The 16,003-nt window shown below is 38.5% G+C and overlaps 1 protein-coding gene across 2 annotated transcripts in view; it reads right to left on the bottom strand.

Annotated features, from left to right (window-relative positions):
- The window catches only part of CHIC1 (cysteine rich hydrophobic domain 1), a 72,120-nt gene that overhangs the window by 30,139 nt on the left and 25,978 nt on the right, over positions 1 to 16,003 (bottom strand). The window contains exons 3-4 of one of the 2 annotated variants that reach the window (XM_066248891.1): positions 13,228 to 13,383; positions 11,983 to 12,080 (exon numbers count right to left, since the gene is read on the bottom strand). In XM_066248891.1, coding sequence (XP_066104988.1) covers positions 12,066 to 12,080; positions 13,228 to 13,383 — 171 coding nt within the window. In that variant the 3' untranslated portion in view covers positions 11,983 to 12,065. Of the gene's footprint in view, positions 1 to 11,982; positions 12,081 to 13,227; positions 13,384 to 16,003 lie in introns of those variants that run through there. The other variant, XM_066248890.1, reaches the window with a different exon arrangement.

Below are 16,003 nucleotides of genomic sequence, written 5' to 3'. Positions count from 1 at the left end.
TATTTAACAAGAAGTTAATATTTAATATTTATAAAGGATTCATACCACTCAACACCAAAAAACAAAACAATCCAATTAAAAAAATCATCAGAATATCTATACAGACATTTCTCCAAAGAGGACATACACATGGCCAAGAAGTATATGAACTGATGCTCAATGGTCACTAATTTTCAGAAAAATGCAAATGAATCCACAAGAAGGTATCACCTCACACCTGTTAGAATGGCTATCATCAATAAATCCATCAATAACAATTGTTGGCGAGGCTGTGGGGAGAAGGGAACTCATCAACTGTTGGTGGAAATGCAGATTGGTGCAACCAATGTAGAACACAATATGGAGTTGCCTGAAAGAATTAAAAATGGAACTACCATATGATCCAAGATTCCAATTCTGAGGATTTATCAAAAACAAAACAAAACAAACCCCAACAAAACCTCAAATCACTAATTTGAAAAAATATATGCATCTGTATGTTCATTGCAACATTATTTACAATAACCAATATATGTGAATAACCAAAGTGTCCCTCAGTAAATGAGTAGAGAAAAAAACAGTGGTACATATATGCAATGAAATATTACTTGGTCATGAAAATGTATTAAATTTCACCATTTGCCACAACATGATGAACCTAGAAGGTTATTATTCTCAGTGAAATATGTCAGTCAGATAAAGAGAAATACCATATGATTTTAATTATATGTGGAATGGAAAAACAAAATAAACAAACATAATTGAAACAGACTCATAGTCACAGGGAGTTGACTGATGATTGCTAGAGGCAGGTGGAGGGGCTTTAAGACACTGAGAGAAAGATGTGAAAGGATTAAGGAGTAAAAGTTAGTAGTTATAATATAGTTATGGGTATGTAAAGTATAGTACAATAATATAGACAATCATACTGTGATAACTAAGTATGGTGTCAGTTGGGTAATGGAAATATTTGGAGGGGAGAACATTTCATTCTTTATATGATTGTCTAATCACTATGCTCCACATGTGAAACCAAAATAAAATAATATTGAAAGTAAAAAATTAAATTTTAAGCATAGGCAAAGAAGGACATTACATAATAACAAAGGGATCAATTCAACAAGAGAACACAACCCTTGAAAGCATTTACGCACCCAAAGCAGCAAAATATACAATCTTTTCAAGTGCATACGAAATACTCCAGGATGGACCACATGTCAGTTTACAAAATAAGTCTCAATTTAAGGAGACTGAAATCATATTAAGCATCCTTTATTACCTCAAAGGTATGAAACTATAAACCAATTACATTAAAAAAAAAAACAACCCTTGAAAAACACACAACATATGGAGGCTAAATAACATGTTACTAGACAATTAATGAATTAACAATGAGATCAAACAAACAATTAAAAGCTAACTTGATAGAAATAAACATGGAATCATAATAACCCAAAATCTATGAAAGACAGCATAAGCAGTCCTTGGTGGTAAATTCATAGCATTAGAGGCCTACCTACCTCCAGAAACAAGAAAAATCTCATGTAAAGCAATCTAAGCTTAGGCCCTGTCAGTTAGCTCAGTGGACAGAGCATTGGTCTGGTGTATGGATGTTCTGGGTTTGATCCCCAGTCAGGGTACATGAGAATTGATGATCTGCTTCTCACCCCCTCCTTCTCCTCTTTTTCTCCCTCTTCCCTTCCTGTAGCCAGAGACTCAATTGGTTCAAACATGTCCTGGGCATTGAGGGTGGCTCGGTTGGTCCCAGTGTGCAAGCCTCAGGCACTGAGGATAACTCTGTTGATTCAAGCATTGGCCCCAGATGGAGGTTTCCGGGTGTATCCCAGTCTGAGTGCATTTGGGAGTCTGTCTCACTATCTCCCCTTTTCTCACTTAAGAAGAAATAAAAATAATCTAAGCTTACACCTACAAAAACTAGAAAAAAACAACAACGCCCAAAGTAAGGAGAAAGAAGATAATAGTAAAGACCTGGACAAAAATAATAGAGTCCAAAAATGACAAAAAAACCAATAAAACCACGAAATGGCTCTTTGAAAAGACAAAAAGATTGCCTGACTAGTGGTGGCGCAGTGGATAAAAGTGTCGACCTGTAATACTGAGGTCGCCGGTTCAAAACCCTGGGCTTGCCCAGTCAAGGCACATATGAGAGTTGAAGCTTCCTGCTCCTCCCCTCCTTCTCTCTTTCTCTCTCTCTCTCTCTTTCTCTCTCTCCCCCCCAAAATGAATAAATAAATAAAAATAATTAAAAAAAGAAAAGACAAAAAGATTGATAAAACTTTAATCACACAATATAAGTTTTTTTTATTGCATACGTATTCTTCAAGGAGTTTTATGGTTTTGAGTCTCACATTTAAGTATTTAATCCATTTTGAATTTATTCTTTTATTTGGTGCAAGAAGGTGGTCTAAGTATCATTATTTTTTTGCACATATTTGTCCAATTTTCCCAAAACCATTTATTAAATAGATTGTCTTTACCACATTGTATATTTTGACCTCCTTGTTAAATATTGATTGGCTATAAAGGCATGGGTTTATTTCAAGGCTCTCTGTTCTGTTCCATTTATCTGTATCCTGGTATTTATGCCAGTACAATGCTGTTTTGATTACTATGGCCTTGTAGTATACTTTGATATCAGGTAGTGTGATTCTTCCAACTCTGTTTTTCTTTCTCAAGATCGCTGTTGCTATTTGGTGTCTTTTGTTGTCCTAATAAATACTTGGAATATTTTTTCTAAGTCTGTAAAATATGCCATTGGTATTTTAATAAGAATTGTGTTGAATGTACAGATTGCTTTGGGTTGTATGAATATTTTCAATGATGTTAATTCTTCCTATCCATGAACATGGTATATGTTTCCACTTATTTTATCTTCTTCAATTTATATCTTCAGTGTCTAATAATTTTCCAAGTACAGGTCTTTTACATCCTTGGTCAAATTTATTCTTAGGTATTTTATTCATTTTGAAGCAATTGTGAATGGGATTGATTTCTTAGTTTCTCTTTCTGATAGTTCATTATTTGAGTATAAAAATATGGCTGATTTATAGATTTTTTTTGTATTCTGTTCTTTACTGAATTAATTTATCAGTCCTAGTAGTTTTTTGGTGGAACCTTTAGGTTCTCTATATACAATATCATGTCTTCAGCACATAATGGCAGTTTTACTTCCTCCTTTCTAATGTGGATGCCTTGTATTTCTTCTTCTTGTCTGATTGCTGTGGCTAGTACTCTCAATACTATATTGAGTAAGAATGGTGATAGAGGACATCCCTGTCTTGTTCCCGATCTTAAGGGAAATGATTTTAGTTTTTTCCCATTGAGTATGATGTTCGCTGTGAGTTTGTCATATGCAGCCTTTATTAAGTTGAGGTACATTCTCTGTGTTCTCACTTTGCTGAGAGTTTTTATCATTAATGAGTGCTAGATTTCATCAAATGCCTTTTCTGCACCCATGAAAATGATTATGTGATTTTTATCCTTCATTTTGTTTATGTGGTATATTCTGTTTATTATTTGTGGATACTGTACCAACTTTGCATCCTCAGAATAAATTCTGCTTGATCATGGTGCATGATCTTTTTAATATATTGCTTGATCTGAAGTACTAATATTTTGTTGAGAATTTAACTTCAGTCATATGTCATATGTGGAATCTATTGAACAAAATTAAGTAAAAAGCTAAATAGAGACAGACTCATAAGTAGAGAGCTGGCTGACAGCTGTTGGGGGGTGGCTTGGTGAGGAGGGTGGAGAAATTGAACAAAACAGGATGAAAAAAGGAGAAAAACTCAGACACAGAAAACAGTGTGGTAATTGCCAAAGTTGGGAGAGGTGGAGGAGGGTATAGGGCAGGGGTAGTCAACCTTTTTATACCTACCGCCCACTTTTGTATCTCTGTTAGTAGTAACATTTTCTTTTTTTTTTTTTTTTGTATTTTTCTGAAGCTGGAAACGGGGAGAGACAGTCAGACAGACTCCCGCATGCGCCCCACTGGGATCCACCTGGCACGCCCACCAGGGGCAGACGCTCTTCCCACAAGGGGGCGATGCTCTGCCCACCAGGGGGCGATGCTCTGCCCCTCCAGGGCGTCGCTCTGAGCCACTCTAGCGCCTGGGGCAGAGGCCAAGGAGCCATCCCCAGCGCCCGGGCCATCTTTGCTCCAATGGAGCCTTGGCTGCGGGAGGGGAAGAGAGAGACAGAGAGGAAGGAGCGGGGGGGGGGGGGAAGAAGCAAATGGGAGCTTCTCCTATGTGCCCTGGCCGGGAATCGAACCCGGGTCCTCCGCACGCTAGGCCGACGCTCTACCGCTGAGCCAACCGGCCAGGGCCAGTAGAAACATTTTTTAACTGCCCACCGGATCCACAGTAATGGTGATTTATAAAGTAGGGAAGTAACTTTACTTTATAAAATTTATAAAGCAGAGTTACAGCAAGTTAAAGCATATAATAATAATTACTTACCAAGTACGTTATGTTGGATTTTAGCTAAGTTTGGCAGAATAAATCTTTATAGAACAACTTACTATAGTTAAATCTATCTTTTAATTTATGCTTTGGTTTCTCCGCTACCGCCCATCATGAAAGCTGGAATGCCCACTAGTGGGCGGTAGGGACCAGGTTGACTACCACTGCTATAGGGGGTTCAAAAGATGATGGACTGAGACATGACTTGAGGGTGTAACACACAGTATAGTATACAGAAGATGTGTTGTAGAAGTGTGCACCTGAAACTTGTATAATTTTTTTAACCAGTGTCACCCAAATAAATTCAACTTAAAATATTGTGGACAATTAAAAATAAATCATAGATATGAAGAAAAGACTGACAACTGTCAGAATGGAAGCAGGTTGGGGGGTTGGGTTAAAATGATGAAGTTTTAGATTAAGCAAAGAAAAAAACTTTTCTAAAATTAAAAAATTAAACAAATCTTATAGAAACATTTCCAAAAGTAAAAAGTAAATTAACATTGCAACATAAAGATAACTACAGTTAACATAATGCACAACTTCTTAGTTGTGTTAATTTCTTTTTTTTTTTTTTTTTTTTTTTTTTTACAGAGGCAGAGATAGACAGGGACAGACAGACAGGAACAGAGAGAGATGAGAAGCATCAATCATCAGTTTCTCGTTGTGCGTTGCGACTTCTTAGTTGTTCATTGATTGCTTTCTCACATGTGCCTTGACCGTGGGCCTTCAGCAGACCAAGTAACCCCTTGCTGGAGCCAGCGACCTTGGGTCCAAGCTGGCGAGCTCTTTGCTCAAGCCAGATGAGCCCGCGCGGGACCTCGGAGTCTCGAACCTGGGTACTGCCGCATCCCAGTCCGACGCTCTATCCACTGCGCCACCGCCTGGTCAGGCAATTTCTTTTTTTTTGATAAAACACTTTTAATTGTTCTGATTGCAAAAAAATAAAATAAAATAAAAGAAGATAGAGTATCCAAATAAATAAAATCAGAAATGAAGTGTGAAAGTGACAAGGGACACCAAGAAATACAAAGTATTATAGTTAAATACTATGAAAATATTATATATAAATAGATTGGAAAATCTAGAAGAAATGGATAAATTCCTACAAAGACGAACTTTCCAAGACTGAATTATAAAGAAATAAAAAGTCTAAACAGAATAAGTACAAGCCCCCCAAAATCAAAGTAGTAATCAAAACACTCAACAAACAAAAGTCCTGGACTGAATTTTACCAAACATTCAAAGAATTAAGACCTATCCTTCTCAAACTATTTCCAAAAATTTAAGAGGAGGGAAGTCTCCAAAGCTCATTTGATGAAGCCAGTGTTATCCTGATTACAAAACTGGACAAAGATTTTACAAAAAAAAAAAAATAAAATAAATAAAATAAAATATATATATATATATATATATACACACACACACACACACACACACACACACACACACACACACATCAATATCCTTCGTGGACATAAATGCAAACTTCCTGAAAAGAATATTAGCAAATGGGATCCAGCAATACATTAAAAAGATCATACACCATTAAGTGGGATTTATTGTAAAGATATAAGGTTGGTATAATACCTACAAATCAATGAACGTAATACATCACACAGACAAAATGAAAGATAAAAACACATGATCATTTCAATAGTTGTAGAAAAAGCATTTGATAAAATCCAGCACCCATTTATGATCAAAACTCTCAGCAAGCCCTGGCCGGTTGGCTCAGTGGTAGAGCGTCGGCCTGGCATGCAGAAGTCCCGGGTTCAATTCCCGGCCAGGGCACACAGGAGAAGCGCCCATCTGCTTCTCCACCCCTCCCCCTCTCCTTCCTCCTTGTCTCTCTCTTCCCCTCCCACAGCCCAGGCTCCATTGGAGCAAAGTTGGCCCGGGCGCTAAGGATGGCTCTGTGGCCTCTGCCTCAGTCACTAGAGTGCCTCTGGTCGCAACAGAGCGACGTCCCGGATGGGCAGAGCATTGCCCCTGGTGGGTGTGCCGGGTGGATCCTGGTCGGGAGCATGACGGAGTCTGTCTGACTGCCTCCCCATTTCTGGCTTCGGAAAAATACAAAACCCCCCCCCCAAAAACCCCAAAACAAAAACAAACCTCGCAGCAAGGTGGGATTACAGGGAACATACCTCAACATAATAAAGGCCATCTATGACAAACACATAACTAATGTCATACTGAACAAAGAAAAGCTAAAGACATTTTCTTTAAGATCAGGAACAAGACTGTGATGTCCAGTTTCACCACTCTTATTCAACATAGTACTGGAAGTTCTAGCCACAGCAAGCAGACAAGAAGAAATAAAAGGAATCCAAATTGGAAAAGAAGTAAAACTGTCATTATTTGCTGATGACATGATACTGTACATAGAAAACCCTAAAGATTCTACCACAAAACTACTAGAACTGATAAATTCAGTAAAGTAGCAGGATATAAAGTAAATATACAAAAATCAGTTCCATTAAAATATTTTTTCATTGATTTGGGGTGGAAGGAGAGACAGAGAAAGAAGCACCAACTTCTTCTTCCATCTAGTTGTGCATTCATTGGTTGCTTCTCATGTGTCTTGACTGGGAATCAATCCCTTGACCTCGGTGTGCCAGGTCAATACTCTGTCCACTGAGACACCTTGCAAGGGCCCATTTCTATACATCAATAATGAAATATCAGAAAGGGAACCTGAGAAAATAATCCCATTTACAATCACACCAAAAAAAAAATACCTAGGAGTACATTTAACCAAGGAGGTAAAATAACTACTTGAAAAACTATAAGGCATTAAAGAAAAAAAAATCAAAGAAGATACAAATAAATAGAAGCATATATTGTATTTATGGATAAGAAATAGCATCATTAAAATGTCCACACTACCCAAAGTAAACTATAAATTCAACACAATCTATAGATTCAATACAACCTCTGCTAAAATACCAATGGTGTATTTCCCAGAATTTAAAAAAAGAATCCAAAAATTTATATGGAACCACAAAAAACCTGTATATTCTCAGTAATATTGAGAAAGAACAACAAACTTGTCACTAAACAAGCCTCAAGAAATTTGAAGATATTAAAATTATACTATTTTCTCCAATAGCAATGGAATGAAACCAGAAATCATAAGAAAAGGAATAAAACCTACTCATGTTTTGAGACTGAAAGAAAATAGTCCTTTACCTCTGAACATCACTCTCAATTTAGCAAATATTATAGTAAAAAAGGTAAAGGTTAAAAGTTATTTCAAATTTAAGGATGGTGGTATGATGAGGCCTGAAAATTGAATATAAGATCACTGTTATTTCAGTGGTAAATGTAAAAACAGGTAAATAAAAACCTTCATTTCATATATCATGTAGCCATAGAATCTGACCAGAGCTAAGAGAGACTAAGGAGTAGCTCAGGGCACCCTGGTGTATATTTCTTTTCTTCCACCTAATTGACTAGAAAAAAATGTCCAGTAAGTATACTAGCTAAAAAACATATTCATAATTCAAACTGTTTATATAGAAGTTCTTTTCTTGGATACATTTTACAACCACTAGTTCACACAGCAACCTTGTAAGACAGGGCAGAGTAGTATTATTTCCATTTTAACTTGTGGAGAAACAGACATGACTAAGCTAGATACCTCATTAGAGCTGGCTGGAGCAGAATGGCAAACTATCTGGCCTGCTGCCTGTTTTTTTCTTTTTAATGCTTATTTATTTATTTGAGAGAGAGAGAGGAACATCAATCTGTTCTTGTACGTGCCCTGATCAGGCAACCTCTGTGCTTCAGGAAGATGCTCTAACCAACTGAGTTATTCCTAACTGAGTTATCTGGCCAGGCCTGCTGCCTGTAAGAAGAATTATTTTCCTGGTTGTGCCATTTACTGTGTGACACTTGTAAAGTCCCTTCACCGCTCTGGATCTCAGTTTCTACAGCTGTAAAAAGTTAAGAGAGCCTGACCTCTGGTGGCACAGTGGATAAAGCGTCAACCTGGGAACACTGAGGTCGGCGGTTTTGGTTCAAAACCCTGCACTTGTCGGGTCAAGGCATATATGGGAGTTGATGCTTCCTGCTCCTCCCCCCTTTCTCTCTTTCTTTCTCTCTCTCTCTCTCCCTCCCTCCCTTCCTCCCTCCCTCCTCTCTAAAATGAATAAATAAAATTAAAAAAAAAGTTAAAAAAAAGTTAAGAGATTTAGGGTATATGAATGCTGATCATCTTTCCAATTAAATTATTATAGTCCTATATAAAAGATTTTCAATCTTTTCATCTTATGGCACACATGAACTAATTGCTAAAATTCTGTGACAACCAAAAATCTATTTTTTACTGATCTTACAAGAAAAATATGTATGCCTGATCAGGCGGGGGCGCAGTGAATAGAGCACTGGCCTAGGATGCTGAGTACTCAGGTTCGAAACTCCGAGATCGCCAGCTTGAGTGTGGCTCATCAGCTTGAGCACTGGGTCATTGGCTTGAGCGTGGGATCATAGATACAACTTCATGGTTGCTGGCTTGTGCAAGGGGTCACTTGCTCTGCTGTAGTCCCCCAGTCAGGGCACATAAGAGAAAGCAATCGCTGAACAATTAAGTTGCTGCAGTGAAGAACTGATGCTTCTCATCTCTCTACCTTCCTGTCTGTCTGTCCTTGTCTGTCTGCCTGTCTCTCTCTCTTCCTCACTAAAAAAAGAATATATATATATATATATATATAATTTTGAATCATTCACACCAGAAGACTATTGTTGTGTTGGTTGTTATTTTTTTTATTTGACAATTTAAGGGGAAAGAGGTCAGTATCTCTGACTAGTCAGGTAGCACACCTTTTAAAAACCCTTGTGGCACACCCAGTTGAAAATCACTGATCTATACAGATTATAAAGCAATAGTGAAGGCATAAAGATTCTTAAATTGTTGTATTTTCATTTTTATTTCTCCATTTGGATGAAAAAGCAGCGAAAATCTTAAAAGTAATACCTCAATTTTGTAGGTAAGGAAACTGAGGCTCCAGAAAAAATAGTATCTTGCAGAAGTTTACTAGTATATGCTTACTGAATGTCTGCTGTGATAACAACATAGCATGTACAAAATCAAGGGCCAAAACTATAAAGAATACAAAGTAAGGCAGATAATGTAAATGCTCAATGATTTTGTGCTGAGCCAGAGACGACACGACCTATTAAAAGGAGCAGCTGCCACTCAGGTAGAGCCAATTGCTGAAATACAAACATGTGGGTCCAGTACTGCCAGATCATTACATTTTTAGAAGACAGGTTAGAATGTTTCAAATTTTATTTTGAGTATTCCAATTTTTAATTGATTCGAAGGTTTAAAAACAATGTTGGCTGGTCCATAGAATGACAGTTTGAAAATATAAACTTAAAAAAAAAAAATCAACAGATTAGCACCTGGCCTGTGATGGCTCAGTGGATAGAGTGCCAACCTGGAACATTAAGGCACACACAACAAGCAACCAATAAATAGCTATAGTGTGAAACAACTACTTCTTGTTCCTCCCTTACATCCTCTCTGCGTAAAATTAATAAATAAGGCCCTGGCCGGTTGGCTCAGCGGTAGAGCGTCGGCCTGGCGTGCAGGGGACCCGGGTTCGATTCCCGGCCAGGGCACATAGGAGAAGCTCCCATTTGCTTCTCCCCCCCCCCCCCCCCCCCCGCTCCTTCCTCTCTGTCTCTTTCTTCCCCTCCCGCAGCCAAGGCTCCATTGGAGCAAAGATGGCCCGGGCGCTGGGGATGGCTCCTTGGCCTTTGCCCCAGGCGCTAGAGTGGCTCTGGTTGCGGCAGAGCGACGCCCTGGAGGGGCAGAGTATCGCCCCCTGGTGGGCAGAGCATCGCCCCTGGTGGGCGTGCCAGGTGGATCCCAGTCGGGCGCATGCGGGATTCTGTCTGACTGTCTCTCCCCGTTTCCAGCTTCAGAAAAATACAAAAAAAAAAAAAAAAAAAACCCCAACAAAAAAACAATTAATAAATAAAATCTTTAAAAACATGGACAGATTAGTGATGTAAGAATGAATATACTGACACCTCAACTTCAATGTGAATTCTTCATTAACCAAATTAATGGGGAATAGGGAGAAATTGCAGCATCATTAACAATATAATTTTCCATTGAATATTATTCTATCAGAAGTGCTTATAGTAAAATTATATGATGAAAAAATTGCTTTTCTTTATTTCAAGGCCTTTGGTGAAGGTGTTAATAAATAAGCAAAGAGTAAACAGTCCACCAGAATAAAGACATTAAATAATAATAAAATGAAATAAAATCTGTTCTTACTGAAGAAATTGAAATTGTATTTGTGTGATGAAAAATCCAAATATAAGGCCCTGGCCGGTTGGCTCAGCGGTGGAGCGTCGGCCTGGCGTGCGGGGGACCCGGGTTCGATTCCCAGCCAGGGCACATAGGAGAAGCACCCATTTGCTTCTCCGCTCCCACCCCCTCCTTCCTCTCTGTCTCTCTCTTCCCCTCCCGCAGCCAAGGCTCCATTGGAGCAAGGATGGCCCCGGCGCTGGGGATGGCTCCTTGGCCTCTGCCCCAGGCGCTAGAGTGGCTCTGGTCGCCGCAGAGCGACGCCCCGGAGGGGCAGAGCATCACCCCCTGGTGGGCATGCCGGGTGGATCCTGGTTGGGCGCATGCGGGAGTCTGTCTGGCTGTCTCTCCCCGTTTCCAGCTTCAGAAAAAAAAAATCCAAATATAATTAATGCACATTGAAGCCTGACCTGTGGTGATGCAGTGGATAAAGCATCGACCTGGAATTCTCAGGTCACCAGTTCAAAACCCTGGGCTTGCCTGATCAAGGCACATATGAGAGTGAATGCTTCCTGCTCTACCCCCTCTTCTCTCTCTCTCTCTTCTCTCTAAAATAAATTTAAGAAGTCTTAAAAAATTAATGTACACTGAGGCTTTAAAAATAATGGGGATGGATAGGACTTACTGATTTGTAACTTTTAGAAAGATATGACAATTAGTGAAATAAATTTGCTGTCATTTTTAACTTACAGAAAGTCATTTGAGAATACTGTACGTACATGCTTTAATAAATAATAAGCTAAGCTCCATTTAATAATGTCTTTTTAAAATATTTTATTTATTTATTTTAGAGAGAGGAGAAGAGAGAAAGAGAGAGACAGGGGGGTGGGGAGGAGTGAGAAGCATCAACTCTCGTATGTGCCTTGACCAGACAAGCCCAGGGTTTGGAAATGGCGACCTCAGCATGCCAGGTTGATGCTTTATCCACTGTGCCACCCCAGGTCAGGCTCAGCTCTATTGAAAGTAAGTCTCTGACCTACCGATAGTTACCAAGGGAATCAATACAATGTTTAACTTTTCTATTCAAAAAGTCATAGGGATGGCAGTATTTTATTATTTGTTGTTGTTTTTTTTAATTTTTTCTTTATTTTTTATTTATTCATTTTAGACAGGAGAGGGAGAGACAGAGAGAGAGAAGGGGGGAGGAGCTGGAAGCATCAACTCCCATATGTGCTTTGACCAGGCAAGCCCAGGGTTTCGAACCGGCAACCTCAGCATTTCCAGGTCGACGCTTTATCCACTGCGCCACCACAGGTCAGGCCTTGTTGTTGTTATTTTAAAGTAGACTGTAAGGACAGCAGGAGAAAGATGGGAAGGAGAAATTGAGTATTTCTTCAAAACATTTTGGTCTTTTTTTTTTTTTTTTCCCCTTCTGTATCTTTCTGAAGCTGGAAACGGGGAGAGACAGTCGGACAGACTCCCGCATGCGCCCGACTGGGATCCACCCCGCACGCCCACCAGGGGCGACGCTCCGCCCCTCCGGAGCGTCGCCGCGCCGCGACCAGAGCCCCTCCAGCGCCCGGGGCAGAGGCCAAGGAGCCATCCCCAGCGCCCGGGCCATCCTTGCTCCAATGGAGCCCTGGCTGCGGGAGGGGAAGAGAGAGACAGAGAGGAAGGAGGGGGTGGGGGTGGAGAAGCAAACGGGCGCTTCTCCCATGTGCCCCGGCCGGGAATCGAACCCGGGTCCCCCGCACGCCAGGCCGACGCTCTACCGCTGAGCCAACCGGCCAGGGCCAAAACTTTTTGGTCTTTATGAAACAACTGCACCACTGGTTATACAATCAGAAAGTGCTGTGATTTTGAATATGGTTCAGGTTAATTATTATTTATAAGTTTAATTGAAATCATTAATGTAGTACAGGGAAAAGAAATTCAGGTCAAATGAATTAATTTTTCTCATCGGCGTCATTTAAAAAGTTTAAAGATACCTTTCCACTGGGGGGGAAACATTCATAGACTGTAATAACATTTTAAAGAAAGTGAGATTGAGATAATAGTCTTAAATTAGTGACTTAACTAGTAATGTCATGTTAAAATATTGTTTCAACATGTTCAAAACTCAGCAGCACTGCAGCCTCCCACAAACATTGTAGTTTGCTCTCACTTCTGCATTTCTTCATATCAGAAGAATCTCTCCTGTATACATGTAGCTTGGAAATACTTTAAATCACAGCTTTGGGTTTTATAAAAATAAGTAGATTTATTTATTTAATTACTCTACTAATAATGCATTTATTTAAAATGATGGAAAGTCATATTAAGTTATAAAGTGTTGATAAACTTTGGACAAATGACTTAATCTCTCTGTCCCTGAGTTTATCTTTAGAATGAGTAAGATTGTTATGAGAAATAAATAAATCATGCAACATACCTGGCACACAGCAAGTGTTTAATAAATATTAGTTCTTATTATACAATAAAATAGTTACTTACTCTTTTGTTGAGACAAATAACAGGCCACAAGCTGCAACCCAGTGTGCAACAACAGCAGAGACAACCACACAGCAGCCATTTCACATTGACTGGAAGAGTCTTTTTCAAGCATGCATTCACACGGCCAATGCTTGTCTTAAATTCTTCTGGGGCAACCTACAACAAGGGTACAATCTTTAACAGTTTGTGGGCAACTATCCAGTGTTTATCTATACACCTAAAGAAAATGTTTGTTTTATTACAAGTACTTTAAAGAATTACATGTTTAAATATATTTTTTTCCTACCTTTCACAAGAAATATGTATCACGTATTCCTGGATGACATTAGAAAGCAAAACCAATATAATTTCATGTTTACAGAACTTATTCTGATATTCAAAAAAATCTTTGAAAATTACTAGTAATAAAATTGGTAGTAAAGGATACTCATTAAGTAGTTTTCTTACTAAATATTCTCAATGTTAGAGAAATAATATTTATAGTTTACAGACACTGACCAGAAGTTGAGTAAGATTAGAAATATAACATAAAAATATGAATTTATATACTAGAGGAAATGGAAGTAAAATGGCAATATTCCTTGATTACTTTTCTTTTTTAGAGAGAGAGACAGGGACAGACAGACAGGAATTGAGAGAGATGAGAAGCATCAACTCATAGTTGTGGCTCTTAGTTGTTCATTGATTGCTTTCCCATATGTGCCTTGGATGGGGGTTCCAGCTGAGCTAGTAATTCCTTGCTCAAGCCAGCGACCTTGGGCTTCAAGCCAGCCATCTTTGGGCTCAAGCCAGTGACCTTTGGGGTTTTGAACCTGGGTTCTCAGTGCCTCAGGCCAAAGCTCTATCCATTGAGCCACCGCCTGGTCAGGCCTTTGATTAGTTTTTAAAAGACAATTCTCAAACATTTTCTCCCTGACAAATTAGCAACATCATTTTATCACTTGCTATTGTTTCAACTGTTTGCAAATAAAAGCTACACTAACAAAAGACTGTAAGGTAACTACATTCAAGAACTGGTCTTAGTATTTAGCATAAAATGGACTCAAGATTGCTGTAAATTTTGAAAATTGAAGGGTCATTATACAAATTTAGTATTTTTAATTACTACCTCCATTCCTGGAAGTGACAGCTTGTACAAGAGCATGAGAGGCTTAATTAGATTTATACTGAAAATTCTACAATTTCAAGATATACTAAAGATAGTCTGATTTCAGTGAAATCATATTTATGAATCAGAGAACTATTACTTTGATTTAGAAAGCTGTCAGACTGTAAAATTTAAGGGGAAAAGTATTCAATATCCAGCTTTGCAAGCAAAACTTATGAAACTATTATGAAGAAGCGGCTATAAAATGAAATGGCGATTAGTATGTTTAGTATAAAAAGTATAGAGCTTTACAATTCTTCTAGGCAAAAATTAACAAGAAGAATCAATTTATTACATTTTTGTCTTTTAATCAACACTACATAACATATACCTATTAGCAGATGTAAGAAGGATATATGGCCACAGAACTCAGCACTATCATGATTAAAACATTAAGTAATTATATATTAACTTTATTAGAATCATTCATACCACCCAATAAGGTTAATTGCTCAACCCATAAATTTGGTTTTCTTCTTTTTTTTTATTTACAGAGACAGAGAGAGAGAGAGTCAGAGAGATGGATAGATAGGGACAGATAGGAATGGAGAGAGATGAGAAGCATCAATCATTAGTTTTTTGTTGCGACACCTTAGTTGTTCATTGATTGCTTTCTCATATGTGCCTTGACCCCGGGGCTACAGCAGACTGAGTAACGCCTTACTCAAGCCAGTGATCTTGGGTCCAAGCTGGTGAGCTTTGCTCAAACCAGATGAGCCCGTGCTCAAGCTGGCGACCTCAGGGTCTCGAACCTGGGTCCTTCGCATCCCAGTCCAACATTTTATCCACTGCGCCACCGCCTGGTCAGGCTGGTTTTCTTCTTAATATGTAAACTAACAACAGTTGTAAAATTATGAGGCCCAAAGCTGTATTTACATGAGGAAATTAAACCAATTTTGTTCTCCATCCAGTTAGCTGGCAATATGACCTAAAGACAGTGAGTAAAAAGGATCCCAATTAAATGACTAAATTTGCAAGGTAAATATAAAAATAAATTTAGAGAACCATGACTTACAACTAAAAATATTAAACAGTAACAGGCTAAACACATTAGCCTGAATAATTATATCTGAATTATAACAACTTATTAGCTATAACAAATCCTAAGCAAATTCATTTAATATTTCTGAGTTTTAGTTTCTCAACTATATAAAATGAGAATAATAATCTTTGTTTATATACCTCACAGGGAATGAAAATTAGGCCTTAGAAAGGCCTTCTTGACTGTAATGTTTTGAAAATGGAAGTCAGTGAATCATCTTTCTGGCTAGATTTGGAGAAAGAAAAGAAAAGCTCTTTTCCATGAAGTCTCACTCAAACAGTTTTGCTACACATTTAATTATAAAGAAAAGAATAATCTACATTCTGAATTAAAATTCAATAATCTTCAGTTCTTCAATTCTTCAGAACAAAAGATGATTAATTTTTATTTTATTTTTATTTTAAAGCAATTTTTTTTAAATTATTTATTCATTTTAGAGAAGAGAGAGAGAGAGAGAGAGAGAGAGAGAGAGAGAAGGGAGGAGGAGCATGAAGCATCAACTCCCACATGTGCCTTGACTGGGCAAGCCCGCGGTTCTGAACCGGCGACCTCAGCATTCCAGGTCTATGCTCCATCCACTGCGCCAC

Source organism: Saccopteryx bilineata, chromosome X, assembly GCF_036850765.1.
Source record: "Saccopteryx bilineata isolate mSacBil1 chromosome X, mSacBil1_pri_phased_curated, whole genome shotgun sequence".
Lineage (NCBI taxonomy): Eukaryota > Metazoa > Chordata > Mammalia > Chiroptera > Emballonuridae > Saccopteryx > Saccopteryx bilineata.
Note: the sequence above shows the minus strand (reverse complement) of the source record. Positions and strands in the feature narration are given on the sequence as shown.